At 40.4% G+C, this 16,189-nt stretch overlaps 1 protein-coding gene across 2 annotated transcripts in view; it reads left to right on the top strand.

Annotated features, from left to right (window-relative positions):
- The window catches only part of Wdr7 (WD repeat domain 7), a 283,494-nt gene that overhangs the window by 158,748 nt on the left and 108,557 nt on the right, over positions 1-16,189 (top strand). For both annotated transcript variants that reach the window (XM_052201384.1, XM_052201386.1), the window contains one exon: positions 2,602-2,823. In XM_052201384.1, coding sequence (XP_052057344.1) covers positions 2,602-2,823 — 222 coding nt within the window. The remainder of the gene's footprint in view (positions 1-2,601; positions 2,824-16,189) is intronic.

Raw genomic sequence — 16,189 nt, 5'->3', positions numbered from 1 at the left:
ATAAAATTAATTTTACCCCAGAACTGCACAAAGCCAATTAACATGATCTTTAGAGTTATTTAGTAAAGTGCTTCAAATTGTTACATTTATCTTGACCTCTCAGTCGCACCCTCCAACTGCTTTTTAAATGAAGTAATCAATATCTCACAGGCCTTTTAATAGCTTAAACTTCTCAAATATTTTACCTGTGCTCCAGTTAAGCTGTAGGCAAAGTGTTTATTCTTGTTCCTGTAAATCTGGAGTCAATTATGCTAAATCTAAAGACAGTCATGTCCTTTTGAGAAACCCTATGAATTAAATGGTTGTGTTAATGAAACGAACCCCCCGTGTTGTGCTAATAGTCACCCAGTCATCAGGAAGCTCACGCACACACAGAAGGCATTTTCTGTTTGCAACTTCAATATAAGACATTTATGTCCCTCACCATCCAGTGCCTTCTATTTTCTGCACAGGCTGGTTGAAGGTATTAATTTTCTCACTGTGATAGGGTGATCAACCGTCCTGTCAAGAAAATGGATCTCTATGTCACCCTTTAGCATGATTAAATGGAGCCATGTCTCTGTGAAAAAAAACAAAACAAAACAGATTTTCATGAAACTGTGGGAAGAGGAAGACTTACATTTAAAGAATTATTTTATTTTTAACATCTCCAGATCTCCCTTTTGATCAGTTTCATTTATAGGAAAATATTGCAGCTAATTAACACATTATTTCTTTTTAACAAAAAATGTAGGCCAGACCAATAAAGGAAAGACATTTCCAAATCTGGGAAACTAAAGGGAGGTTTGCTGTTACTTCTGGCACAGCACCAGGGAGGGATGCGTCTGGTCCCTTAGGCTGCCCAGCACTCAGCACTCAAGGGCTCTCTCAGTGGGTCTTCCTTTTCTATTTCCTTATTCACAAAGAGCTATCTTTTTACATTTGAGTGATTATAAAAATTAAATACTGAATGTGAGCACCACTAGAGTTAATAACTGTTTCGACAGTGTTATTATGAACCCAGGCACATGCCAAACTTTAAATTACACCAAGTGATGTAATTAGGATTTCATATTTTGCCACTTAGCAGAGGGCACCTGTTACAATCCTTACTATTAGTTTAGGGATAAAATGTATAAATGGCTGACAGAAAGTACCAAATTAAACTAGTGTAAGGTCTTAATTCTTTCCTCAGGAGTGGGAGTTAAGACAAGATTGAGGCAATTAAACAGAAGGAACATAGAGAAGGTGGGGGCCTGGGTGAGAGTGGAACTCCTCAAATGCCCCTTGTTTAATTTCCTACTGGAAGCTGGCCGTGCGTCCGGCTGTGCCCCTCCCCCGCCTGGCGTTGCGAGGCCGAGCGGCTGGGGTCAATGCCTTGCCTATTGATCAGTATCCCTGCAGCCCCTTGCTCCAGCAGCTGCTTCATCGGCTTCTCTCCGGCCTGCTTCAGTACATTAGAATAGAAATCCATAACCAGAGCTGTGCTCATCCAAGCAGGGGAAGAAACTAAATTAAATGGTATAAAACAATCTTGGATCAGGAGTTTGTGCCAATTCATCTTGATCTAAGATGTCACACCGGGCTCTCTGTCTGAGCACCTGGGCTAGAGGCAGCCATAGTGAAAATAGATGGAGCTGCGATCATTCATTTGTCAGCTAAGGAGCCAGGCAGCAGTTAGCAATTCCCTTCTGCAGAGGTCAGCTGACAGAACAATCAGTGCAACTGCGGAATAGAGCTTGCCTTTGAACTATTGTTGTGAAGCGTGCTCCTGCTGAGACGTGGGGGAGGGGAGTGGGCTGCTTCCTGTTTCCAGAGCACTGTAAAGAGGAAAGCATTCAGCCCACAGAAGATGACTCTAGGTGCAGTGCCTGTGTGCGCTAACTCCTGTGTCTGTTACTGTTATGCAAATAGACTTGGGTTTCAGTGAATGCACAGAGATCTAGGTTATCAAACAATTAAATATGCCTTTGTCTAGAATTAAGGTCCTTTTAAACAAAGGAAGTAACTATTGATGTTTCTTCTCTAGTGTCCTGAAGCTTTTACATTCTTTCCTCCTATTTTATTACTTGTTAATATTTTTAATAAATATTTCTCTTGTCTTTACAAACAAAATTTTTGTGAACTGGGAAAATGTAATGTCATAATATAGATTGAATTTTTTTCCTAGTATAAAATATTTTGAAACATCTAAGACTACAGTTTTATAGGAGATGTATGAAATGAGATGTGATTTTTTTTTCACGGCCTTAGAAGTTACAAAGTCATTTTGTAACATCAGAGGAGCTTCCTGATAAAAACAGACCAGACGGCATGTGATCCGAAATGAAGACATAAGATTGTGCATGGTATTAAAGGGGAAAGCCTAAAATGTAGAGGGAATTAGTATGAGGAACAAACCTATAAAGATTTGGATATTTGACCTGAGAGCTATTTACAAGGTGTTTCCATCTGTGTGAATCAGTGACATATTGACCCACCCCGTGCCCCAATGTGATTTTTTGAAAATAATCTTTCCGAAGTGCATAATCTAGAATGTTCTTCTAAAAACATATACTTTTTATAATGGTATTTATAATGGTATTTTTTTTTCAATGTGAATTCCTATATTTTGGTTTTTAGGTTGCTTGTCAAGTGTCCCACAAATGAAAAAAATTTCCACGTCTTATGAAGAAAGAAGGAAGCAGGCCACAGCTATTGTTCTCCTGGGAGTGATAGGGGCAGAGTTTGGAGCTGAAATTGAACCACCGAAACTGCTGACCAGACCTCGAAGCTCCAGTCAGATCCCTGAAGGCTTTGGCTTGACGAGCGGGGGCTCCAACTACTCACTGGCCAGACACACTTGTAAGTTCTCAGATCTCTGATGCTGACCACCTTGATTTTTTAAGGCATCGTCTTTGTCCACAGAATATCAGAATATTGACTGTATCCTGAGGTTTTAGCATATCTGTAATAGTAATCGAAGTTAGGAAACAGGACCACTTTTTGGGCCCATTGCTCTTTAGTTATGATTGCCCGAGTTTCATTTTAAAGTTAAAACTTTATGTTGTCAATTCTTCTTTACAGAACACACTCCTCAAATTTGTGTTCTTGAATTTTTGATCAAGATTCTTATCCAAAATGTTTGAAAGAGTGTGTGCATATACATGCATGCGAATATGTACACACACACACACACACACACACCACCCGTGCACACACATACTGCAGCACTCACTTCAAAAGGAATAGTTAAAATGGAGATTTTTTTTTTTTTTTGTAGCCAAATTTGAGTGGTCATGGCCCAGAGAACACAGAGCTAGGTTACCCCCAGTCCCGTGTTCTCCTGTGGAAGGAGTTTCATAAAATTGTATAGTAACAGAAAGAAGAAAGTTATAAAGTAATTTAAAAACACGTCAGTAGCCACATCAATAATGCAGTTACAGCCTCAGAAGCTATCTGATGATATTCTTAGCTTTTGAGTTGATGGAAGCTAGTGGTCTGCTACCGTAACAGATTCCAAAAGGTTTTCAGTCTCTTCTCCACAGTGTTAGTTCTGACTTGGAGGTGGGCAGAGACCTAAGGCTCACCCAGAGTGAGATGATTAAGCCTCTGGATCTGCGGCATCCTATCCCCTACATGCCAGTGCAGCGCTAAACCGCCAGTCAGGACTGTCAGTCACAGCGGGTTTCTCCAGGCATCCTTACTCACAGAAGTTCCAGTTGAAAACTTGTAAAATAATTTCTGGGAAACCGTGTTGCTGGCATTGGATAGGATTTGCAACATTGGGCCAACGATGGAACATAGAAAATAGAACTAGCATGAATGGCCTCTGTAATTTTAAAAAACTCCCAATAACAATTTTTTTTTTTCAAGACAGGATTTCTCTGTATAGCTCTGGCTGTCCTGGAACTCATTCTGTAGACCAGGCTGGCCTCGAACTCAGAAATCTGCCTTCCTCTGTCTGGATTACAGGCATGCCATGCGCCACCGCTGCCCAGCTCCTAATAACAATTTTAAAACGACCCAGCAATTGCTCTCCTGGGCCTGGCAGTTCTGTGTGTGCTGTGCGTGGGAACCATGGCTAGAAGCTGCCGCATAGTGAGGCTGCTTGGCCTTCAACCTCCTCCAGGTAAGGCCAGGGTCAGGCAGGGACCATGTCACAGAAGCATGTCTAATTAGTTGGGACATCTTTTATCTATTTAATTTTTTGAAACATGGTCTTACTATGTAACCCTAGCTGGCCTGGAACTCACAAAGATCTGTCTGCTTTCTCCTTTGGAGTGCTGGGACTAAAAGTGATCACCTACAGGCCCTGTTAAACTGTGGCATCATTAAGGGCCAGGTATAATCCTGCTGATATCAGGAGATGTTCTTTATTAAAAAAATTTATTTTTTTTAATGTCAATTTTTAATTTAAATGTTGTGTGTCGTGGGTAGGGTTAGTTGTTCTATGGATTAATTTATATCTCATTTTTCAGGATTTGTAGAGTACTTCTAATAGCCTTTTAACCCAGGGTTTGTCTATATAAAAGTTTGGGATTCATGAATGTACTTCCATAGGTCTTATCTTAAGTAATGATTTGATTTACAAACTAGAAAACTGTAACTAGAGAAAGAGGAAAAGGTTAAGAGAAAAGGAAAAGTTGTGGCAGAATAGAAATGGAGATTTCTTTTTCCAACAGAGTTTTGGGTATGTAATAAGGAATTTTAAAGGATACTTATATTAGTATTCTAAGTTGCAGTCTTGCTAGTCCAGTACTGACCTGTCTTTCACTGGCACCTTTAAGGGCTGCTCAGAGGGCTGTAGTTCTGCAGTTTCCACTCCCACCTGTAAACCAGGCCCGAGTGCTCTGTGGGTGCTGGAAAGAAGAGCCTCTTCCAGAGCATACTTAGAAGCCTTGGGACTGTTTGTCTGGAGCTGTTGTGTGCATCACCGCGTTCCCTCTTTTCCTTTGTCACTGTATCCTGTGATGCTGCTAGACGTTTGTTGGTTTTTTTGTTTTTTGTTTTTTGTGGAGCTTATTCTTTGCAGAGATGCTAAACTCAACCAGCCAGCATCACTATTTTATGTAACTTTCCACAACTTGTCAAAAGTTTTATGTCTAGAGTCACTGAATTCCTTGCTCTTCATAATAAGTACATCAGGATAATCTAATACATTTATCTTGATAAGTTCTTTTAATAGATAAGTTCTTTTAATAGATAAGTTCTTTAAATAGTTCACAGCATGAATTTTTAATGTTCCTCATGAATCTAGGCGAGCCTTCAGTAACTGGATATATCAACAAAGTGGAAAGTCTGTTCCAGAGACTTTAAAAAATCCATCTTTATACTTCCGTTTCTTTAGTACTGCCAACTGTATTAGTCAGACTTCTCTCTCGGGCAGTGGTTTTCAACCTGTAGGTCATGACCTTTTGGGGATCATATATCACATAACTTGCATATCACATATTTACATTAAGATTCATAATAGTAGCAAAATTACAGTTATGAAGTAGAACAAAATAATTTATGGTTGGGGGATCACCACAACATGAGGAATTGTATTAAAGGATTGCAGCATTAGGAAGGTTGAGAACCACTGACCTAGAGGAACAGAAATGACAGAATGAACACATAGCACACACACACACACACACACACACACTTTATTAGAGTGGCTTACAGGCTATAGTCTTGCTAGCCAAACAATGGCTGTCTCTAGTGGAAAGGCCAAGAATCCATTAGTTGTTTATGAGGCTAGGTGTCTCAATAGGTCTTCGTTTTTGTTTGAATTCTGAAGAAGTTAGGGTCATACTGGTAAAATAATGCCTAAGCACAGGATAGATAAATTTGCTAGGGAGAGTGAGGGCAAGTCGGCAAAAAGCAAAAGCTTCCTTCTTCCGTGCCCTTTTATATGGGCTGCCACCAAAATATGTGGCTCTATTTTAAGGTGGGTCTTCTGACCTCAAATGATCCAAATCTAGTGTATGTCTTCTAACCTCAAATGAGACTTCCCCCACCCCACTCCCCCCAAAAAAACGTCTTATAGGTATACCCAACTACTCTGGTTTCAGTTGACTCTAAATGCAGTCAAGTTGACAGTAAAGATTAGCCATTACAGTGCTAATACTGAAATCTTATTTTGCTGAAAAGCAGGGAGTGGACCTACATGTGAAATTATCTCAATGTGTGTTTCTGGCCTAAAGGGAAACACAGATTAGAGTTTGCTGTATTAGGGAATTTTGTCCATCCTTCACCATCTCAGGAATGGCAAATAAAAGGTCCCAGACATTTAGCAATCAAAGGGTATTAGATTCTGGTAAACTCTTTGAGAACTTTGGATATTGGACTAGATATGGAAAGAGATAAAGATTCTGTTTCTTTAGCAAATTATAATTATGATGATTTCATTGTTAGAAAGTGATTTATTTTCAGAGATTTCTAGAAAGAAGTCCTATGTCATATTATATTATACAGTACTGCTTAGACCTATTTCTAAAATGCTTTTCCTGATTTTTAAATTAGACTTACTTTATATTATTCTAATAGTCATGAAATATTTGTGCATGTTTGTACACTTATCTTCATGTGAGTACACATGAACGTGGATCCCTGTACATGTATGAATGCATACATATGAAAGCCAGAGGACATTGTTGGGTGTCATTTCTCAGGGTCCATATGACTCTAAAATTTTTTTATTCAAGGGTTTTCCTGAAACTCAACAGGTAGGCTGGGCTGGTGCCAGTGACCTCTCCCTCCAGATAGCTGCTCCTCTGTACCTCCTCAGAGCTGGGCTTATATGCACATATCTCCATGTCTGGCTTTTTAAAATGCAGATTCTGGGGATTTAACCAGGTCCTTAGGCTTGCAAAGCAAGCACTTTAAATTGAGATATCTCCCCAATCCAGATATAAAATATTTTAAATGTAATTGTGGATTTGCTCGTAACTTCCATAGTATAACCCTATATTTTATTGAAAGGTCTCATATTCATTGGTGATGGACTTGCCTACAATAACAAGTGATTTTTTGAGACCTTCATTTTTCAAATAGGAATATCTTGATTAAATTTAAGTCTTGTTCTACTCTTTGGAAATAGATGTCTAACTGCCTGGTATCTTGCTTAGCTCCTTTCAGTCAGTCATATATAATATTAATCGACCATAATGCTGTCTTCCTCTTATATCTGTTGCTGTTTTGTTCTGTGACAGTTAGAATGCATCATTACCATTAAATATTTATTCTATTTGGTCTCTTATTGAATGGGTAATAATTATCATTTTGAGATAAGGCCATTAACATGCAATATTTGATGAACTTTACTTGCTAATTATATTAATGACTTTTTTGTTGCTGTAATAAAACACTCTGACCAGTGCAACTCATTTTATCTTTGCTTAGCTTTCCAGAGGCAGGGATAGCATGGTGGCAGGAGCAAGAAGCAGAAACTCCCATCTTGAACTTAGACCTGGAATAGCATGGAAGAAAAACTGTAACATCTCTGAAATTAATGAGAGGCCTAGATGAGGTTACACTGATTCCGTTTGTCCTTGAGTTATTTAGTTCCTTTTTGGTTACAGTATGCTCTATGAAATAAGCGAGGGGACCTGTTCTCACTTGAATGTCCCCTTTGGTCTAATGAGCCTGCTTCCAACACAAAGCATCCCAGAAAGTTCACCTCTACCTCCTGCTCTCCTCTCTGTGAGGGAAGACTCCCTCTTGTTTTATATTAAGTGAGTTCAGTGGGGATGACAATAATGATGATGATGGTGATGATAATGATGATTCTCCCTCCTCCTCTTCTTTTCTAATACACAAATGAGGCCTCAGACTATTTTAGAATATTATTTATGGTATCACCTTGTGGATGTTTTGCTCCATTTGTTTTTTGGTCTTTTCTGTTCATTTTGTAATTATAGAATTATGCTGGCACATCTGTAGTAAATCTGCTTTGATCTCTCATTGGATTCTTCAGGCAGGTGTTATAAGTCATTTCTCTAGGCGGCAGACTCAAAAGCTGATTTGTGTCTAGGACTGTTGTTGGGATCAATAGCTTCAAGGGAAGGAAAGAAGGAGAATTGGCCAGGGGAGATATTGAGCTGAGTTTCCATTGCAAAGAAAGCCTTTGCTGACCTTAGGGAACCCTGGGACTGATTGACCCCTTAGACTTTCCTCTACTGGGCACAAATCTCAACTTCAGTAACTTGTATCACTTAGCCATTGACTTGGAGGTGGCCTGAGAAGAGGCTGTGGTCTGGGATACTTCTTCTTGCCTCATCTTAGAGAGGCACCTGCAGAAGGACTCAGCTAAGACATGCTTTTTGTGGAAGTTGATCCTCAGTCTGAGGAGTAGGGTCAGACAGCATTCCCTGACTCTGCTGCACTCTGTGATGAATGCTCTTGCATGTGCTCTAGTTTCCCTTTTTATCACTACAGAAATGACCGGAGGAAGGGATCTTTTAATTCTAGTCTATAGGGCTGGAGAGATGGCTCAGTAGTTAAGAGCACTGACTGCTCTTCCAGAGGTCCTGAGTTCAAATCCCAGCAACCACATGGTGGCTCACAACCATCTGTAATGGGATCTGATGCCCTCTTCTGCTGTGTCTGAAGACAGCTGCAGTGTGCTCATATAAATAAAAATAAATAAATCTTTTTAAAAAAATTCTAGTCTATATATATTTCTTATTATACTTAAAGGTAAATATTTTTTCACACCTGACATAGTATGAAGCACACTTCTGATGGGCTGTGAGCGAATATTTTCTCTCTGCCAGGTGTTTTGTTCCATGCTGCAAATGTGCTATTTTAGTCTGTTGTCCCATCAAGTGCATGGATATAGGTCCAGCTACTGAAGCAAGGGCAGCCTATCAAGGGCACCTCCCTAAAAACCTGACTTTTCCCCTACCGCCATCAGTTGTCAGTAACTTCTAAGCTAGGGATGGCACTTTGTGAGCCCCTCCCTGCCCATGCTGGGGTTGAGCTGATTTTACTTTACATAGGTCTGTACGTGAAGCTGCCGTGAAGTCACATGTGCAGTGGCCATGCTGTGTACAGAACACACTGACCTCCAGCAATCCCCTTCTCCTTAGTCAGAATCATTCTGACCTTCTCCTCTGAATCCTGAACCTTTCAAGAAATGGAGATATAGATATGGATATAGATGTAGATCTCCCACTTAGTACTAAGCACTGCACAGTCTCTTAATCTCTGCATGTCGACCCACTGTGTGTCTCTTTACTAACTAACCAGCATCTACTGCAAAAAGAAGGTTCTCTTATGAGAGTTGCTTTACACACCAATATATGAGTATAAGGCAAACTTTTAGGGAACGTTTTATATTACATCTATTTAACAACAACAAAGAAAATTAGCAACAGGTTTTATCTTGTGGAGTAGGCCTAAAATCCACCCAGACACTAGTTAGTTACCACTGTGCCTATTTGCCACTACTGCACCAACAGGCCAGCTGTTCTGAAAGTTCAAAGGGCTCACAGCTGGTTAATAATACTGTTGGCTTTTCTCCCCCAGTAGCATGTCTAGCACCTTCCAGTACTGTGAAAACTAGGTTGGGGGATGAAGCTTTCACGTGAATGCCTACTTGATTTCTCTATATTTTGTGATTATGTGAGTACATGTTCTCAGTAATAGAGTCATCCCATCAATTATGGAGGATAATCTAGGAAAGGGTCATAATATCCCACTTGAGGTGGGTTATAGGATAACATTGGCCAACAACTAGGTGAGACTTAACCCACACCTAGTACTGAGCTTTTGTTTGATCCCATATAATGTCAGAGAGGAATTATTCCTTCCTCCTAGCCATAGATTAGCTTTAGAGTTAATATTTTAACTCTAAAATGCCAAACATGGACTAGAACACCTGCATGCAAACTGTAATACAAAGTATATTCACCCTTCCACAGTTATAAATAAGCAAAACTCAGCTGTGTTGGTGCAAAAATGGAGGATGTTCCGTGAGTACCAGCTGTCTGCAGATATGAAGATCTTGAGTCTGTGGCCTCAGGATGGGCGGTGCCGACAGGATGCAGAAGCACATAAACTCTGCACGCATCTCTCTAGTTTGAAAATGGCTTCCAACTTTGGTGTGCAAACTTAGACTAAGGAAAGCAATTTTTTCTTTATTTGCATTACAGATATTGTTTTTTTGTTTTGTTTTTGGTTTGGGGGATTTGGTTTTTTCGAGACAGGGTTTCTCTGTATAGCCCTGGCTGTCCTGGAACTCACTCTGTAGACCAGGCTGCCTTCGAACTCAGAAATCCGCCTGCCTCTGCCTCCCAGAGTGCTGGGATTACAGGTGTGTACCACCACTGCCTTGCCAGATATTGTAATGACAAGCTCTCCAGCTGGCTATGGTATATGACATACCTTATGACATACCATACTAGACAGTGCATGATAAAGGACATCATGCTTTGCACTTTTGCTTTTGTCTTAGGAAAAGGCCACCTAGATTCCATTCCGTTTTCAAAAAAAGAAACAATGTTAAAAGAATAATGGATTAAGACTAGTGACTATTTGTCAAAATAATTCTTTTATATTATCTTGTATTTGTTGTATTCCATAGCTGCCTGCAGCTATTATGAACTGGGTTGCTGGAACAGAAGCTGAGGGATGGATGGGGAAGGGGCAAAAAGAAGGAGGGCCAAGACATTATTTCACTGATCAAGGCCAGAAACTTTAATGGTGGTCAGACCTTTTAACAGTTTGGGCAAACCCTTCCCCCCAGACTCCGGGCTAAGTTCTGGTGGACGTTGTCTAGCTTCTCTTGGAGGTCCTTGTCTTGACTGCTCCAGCAGCTGGGTGGGTCACCTGCTTAATTCAGGAATTCCTAGACCTGGAGGAACTATGAGCTTAACCTTCACTGAGCTTCTCTACCCTAGGATAAAAATTCCTGCTTTAACCTACTTCCCTATTATGTCCTAATGGCAGATTCCTGCCCGAAGCCAGGGATTGTCCTTGACCAATGTCAAATGTGTGCATGACTGCCCCAATATGGCTCTGTACATGTATTATTTGAGATTATACTATAAATCCTCCTCCCCCTTTCTTCCTTTAATCCCTACCATATCACCACCCTGGCTCTCCTTCAAATTCATGGCCTTTTTTCTCATTATTGCTACATGTATATGTATATGTGTATACAAATATATTCCTAAACAGAACCTGTTCGGTTTCTGTAGTGTTACTTGTATGTATATGTTCAGGGCTGACCATTTGGTTTTGGATAATCAATTGGTATGTTCTTCCTTGGGAAAGACTTATTTCTCCTGTTCTCAGCATTCCGTAGTTGCCTATAGTTTGTTGTATAGAGTTGAATCCTCCTGGACTTTCTCCAGTTCACATTAGTGTGTCTGTTGATGTTGACCATGTTCAGCTTGTGTCTGGGTAGTCACGTAAGAGAGACTTAATGGTTATAGCCTCTGACATTCCTTAGAGACACAACCTTACCTCAAACGTCCTATTCTTATGGCACTTACATTCTTTCCCCTCTTCTACAGTGATTCCTGAGTCTTGGGTTTAGGAGTTGTATTATAGATGTATCCTTTGGGACTGTGTTCTCTAATTCTGCATTTTGGCTGGTGGTGGTTTTCTGCTATAGTCTCTGACAATTGCAAAGAGAAGCTATTGTTCTTTTGAGGGTTATAATTGCTCTTACCTGTGTTTATAAAAACAAATATTTAGACTTTAGTTAGGGAACTATACTTGTTTAGTAAAGGGGTAGTTTTATGTTCTCTTCCAAGATCCTGATTTCACTAGCCCCAGTTAGTTGGCTAGGTTTCCAGTACTGGATATGATTTCCCTCTTGTGCTGCTGGTCTTATGCCTAATTAGAAAACTCTTGGTTGCCACCAGGGTATTGTACCAGCACTGTACCCTTTGTTATTGTGCCATGCTGGTCTTTTTGTAGTTCATAAATGTCACAGCTGGGTAGGACTGTTGGTTGCTTTCCTCCTTGGGATCTATAGTAGAGGTTTCTAGTATGGCGAAAGTTAGTTCCCAGGAAGGAGGATTTAAGGTCAGTTACAGCTCAGGGGCCTCTAGGCCCTGTGTATGAAGTGCACTGTCTTCAGTAACAGGAACTTACCTTCACCTCTAGGGGGCAAATGTTTTGGGAGTGTTTTGGAAACCTTGACCAACAACTCAAAAGAGAGATTCTTATGCCTCCCTGATGCTGGGGTTTTGTTAGATGGTCTTTGGCTCCAAAGGGAGGGAGGATTGTCAGCCCAAATGGGAGGGCTTCATTTAAACTACTTGTGCATATTTATAGACAGATTTCCCTGTACTATTTGGTCTAATTAGGTAGCTAGCTATTAGTATGAGTTCTTTTGACCTTTTCAAACACTCTTTGTCCTCCTGTCTCCTGTGTTTATCTCCCTCTTCCCTTCTAATTAAAGCGCCTCCTCTACTTTCCCCACTTTTTCTATCAAATCACTTGATTCCTATCGTTCTCCATCCGATGTTCCCCTACACTAGTTTTTATGTGTAGTGGTCTCAATGGTGGCCATTGTGTTGTTGAGTTTTGGTGGTCTTGTTAGTGTTCTCAGTGGTATTTCATGGTTTAATAATTTTGACTTTGTTTTGATGTGAGAGTATTTTGGCTATGCTGATTTTCTTCTCTTCAGCACAAAGATTGCTTGCCCTCTTTAGTTTTGGGTTGTTGACTACACAAGTTTCAGGCCATTTATAACTATACTGTGGAAATTCTTTCTTTGTCCTTTGTGGTGGTTTGAATAAGAATTGCCCCCATAGGCTCACATATCTGAGTGATTGTGGTCATCAGGAAGTAGAACTCTTTGAGATGATTCAAAGGGTTAGGAGATGTTGTCTTATTGAAGTAAGTATGGCTGTGGTGGTTTGAATGTGCTTGGCCCATGGAAACATGGCATTATGAGGAGGTATGGTCTTGTTGGAATAGATGTAGCCTTGTTGGAGGAAGTATGTTGCTGTGGAGGTGGGATTTGAGGGCTCCTAGTGCTCAAGCTCCACCCAGTACAGTCTCTTCCTGGCTGCCTCCAGATCAGGATGTAGAACTCTTAATTCCTTCTCCAGCATCCTGTCTGCCTAGACTCTGCTGTGCTCCCTGCTATGATGATAATGGACTAAATCTCTGAAACTGTAAGCCAGCCCCAGTTAAAAGTTGTCCTCAATGAAACCCTAAGACAGTGAGTGGCCTGTTGGAGGAAATGTGTAACTGGGGATGGACTTTGAAGTGTCAAAGGACCTTATCAGGTTTAATCCTCCCCCCAACCTCACCTCCTACCTATGGATTAAGATATAGCTCTCAGGCTGGAGATATGGCTCAGCAGTTAAGAGCACTGACTGCTCTTCCAAAGGTCATGAGTTCAAATCCCAGCAACCACATGGTGGCTCAAAACCATCCATAATGAGAGATGCCCTCTTCTGGGGTGTCTGAAGACAGCGACAGCTACAACAAGTGAGTGGGGCCAGAGTGACAAGAGTATCTGAAGACAGCTACAGTGTACTTACATATAATGAATAAATAAATCTTAAAAAAGAAAAAAGATATAGCTCTCAGCTACTGCTTTAGCACTGGCCTGCGTGCTGCCATGCTCCCTTACATGATGATAGTAGACTAAACCTCTGAAACTATAAGCAAGCCCCTAATTAAATTCTTTATTTCATAATATTTCTTTGTCATGGTATCTCTTCAGAGCAATAGAACAGTGATTAAAACACTTTCAAGTCTAGCAGATAGTTTTATAGGTATATTTGTCTAGGGTGGCCATCAGGGCCTTTAGGACTTTAATGCATTGCTCCAGGATCCTTTGACTTTCCAAGTTTCATTAGAGAAGTCAGCTGTTATTCAGATGGGTTCCCTTTATATGTAACATGTGGTTTGAGGGTTACTGCTTTTGTTGTTCATACCTGGTGTTTTAACTGTGATATATAGTGAAGATTTTCATCTCTAGTCTTGTCTGTTTGGTGTTCTCTGTGATGTTGGATCTGTATGGATGTGTCTTCCTTTGGGTGTGGAAGCCTTCTTTTATAAGCTTGTGGAAGATGTCGTCTATGCCATTGACTTGGTCTATGCCATTGCTCTTGTTTGCATGTAATTGGAAGGTTTTGCCTTTTCATGGTATCCTACATTTTCTGTACTTTCCTTTCCTAATTTTTTCCCTTTTCTAATATTCTTTGTTTGTTACTCTTTTGCCCCGTTTATTCTCCTTGCTTGCTGGGCTTGCCTTTGTGTTTTCCAATTGACTTGTCAGGCTTTGTAATTCCCTCTTCACTTCATCTGGAGCGCTCTCCTGTTTTCTATCTCTGTATTAAATGTTGTTTTCAAGTTGTGGGTCATATCCGCCATTCCCATCAGTTCTGTATGTGTTTTCTTGGGCGTCACTCACTTGTTTGTTTTCCTTAAATGTCTGTCCCTTTTATTGAGCTATCCCTTTGAGTTTTCTTTAAATGTCTCGAGGAAGTTTATGATTTTTCTTTTAAATCCTGTGTCCTGGAGTTCATCTAGGTAATTTTCATTGGCTGGCATTTCAACATGGCTAGTAGGTTTTGGAGGGCAGACACTTGCATAATATTTCATATGGTTTATAGTTTTGTGATAGATGAGAATTGGACATGCTTAATTCTGTTGTTGTTGTTGTTAGTTCTGTGTCTGACATGAACAAAGCAGGTTGAGGCAGAACGAATATGCTGGAGGGTAGGCCTGGACTGTACAAATGGCTTCGGTGGGGTGAAGTTAAGCAGACACAGGAGCTTGGACTGGTGTGTAGAATATGCATCCTGATTCAAGCTTGGAGTATGGGGGTAGATCTGGCCTGGTGGAGAGGTTGCATGTGGTGGGGAGACAGGCAGTTGTGAGTAGACAGGGGTGAACCTAGAGATTCCTTATGAAGCAGGCAGAGATGGCCACAGTAGGCTGCAGCACTGGGTGTGGATATAATCTGGAACTGTTGGATTGGAGAGGGTTTGTAGAGGGAAAGTCATGTAAACTCACTTACCTTCCTAGACTCTGGAGAAGGATATGCAAGATCTGTTTTGGTGTAGAGGTTAAAATAATTGTTTTTCAACAAGGGATAAGCCGTATCCTTCTTGATGAACTAGAGTGCCACCAAATAAGAGCATCAGTGAGATGCTTCCAAAGCAATGTTTTAATTTTATGAGTCTATATCCAGAGTTTTGTATTGCTGAAGTGCTGCATATGTTTAATTGTGTTTGCTTATAGTAAGTATCCTTTGTGAAAGTAATCCTCCAGATACTTCTTGTGCTTTCTAATCCTTAAGAGTATATTAAATGAATATATTAATATAGATTGAGATTGATTTTATAATGAATCTCTTTCCTAAATTTTATTATATATTTAAATGAGAAAAAAAGCTAAACCAGATCTCAAATAAATCCCTCACTTGTGTGTATGTGTGTGTGTGTGTGTGTGTGTGTGTGTGTGTGTGTGTGTGTGTATGTATGTGTATGTGTTGGTTGGTTGGGGGTTGGAGGCTTGGGGATTACACAAGCATTCTTGTACTGCTCCGCATGCAGGCCTCCATCTCTAATACTTACCAGCAAGGCAGGACAACATCATTGAATTATAGTAACATAAAGAAAGGAAGGAAGGAAGGAAGGAAGGAAGGAAGGAAGGAAGGAAGGAAGGAAGGAAGGAAGGAAGGAAGGAAGGAAGGAAGGAAATAAAAAAGAAAGAAATATTAGGACAAATGCTACAAATATTATCAATAGTCACACACACTGACACACAGAGACACACACATGGCAAAGATGGTTGTTCCTAAGGATAGGCCGTGTTAAAAGAATGGATATTTTCACTATTCAGTCATTAACTTATATTACTGAGCTACTGCTGTGGCCATAGAGATCTCATATTTATCTTTTCCTTTTGACTCTGGGTCTTAATTCACTCTGGAATTTGTCCTTTCTTCTCCTTAATGCACTCCATGCTTCTTGCCAGCTCTTCTCATCTGTTGCCTTATTTTGACCCCTCCCTCCCTCCCTCCCATCTCTACTTCTGGATGTCACTAATCGCCATTAGCTGTCCTGAATGTAGGTGAGAGCTCCAGCCTGGCACTGCTCTCACATCACAACTAGGACATTTTAACACTGAGGTGCCGGAGCCTTCTGTGAGACTCTGGTATCTGGTTTTTTTCCTTTTGGTGTTTTTAATATAAGTTCTCATCATGTAACCCTAAGTAGTCTTAGATTTCTAGATATAGTCTATTTGTGTGGAATGTCTGAGT

This window comes from Apodemus sylvaticus, chromosome 13 (assembly GCF_947179515.1).
Source record: "Apodemus sylvaticus chromosome 13, mApoSyl1.1, whole genome shotgun sequence".
Classification (NCBI taxonomy): domain Eukaryota; kingdom Metazoa; phylum Chordata; class Mammalia; order Rodentia; family Muridae; genus Apodemus; species Apodemus sylvaticus.
Note: the sequence above shows the minus strand (reverse complement) of the source record. Positions and strands in the feature narration are given on the sequence as shown.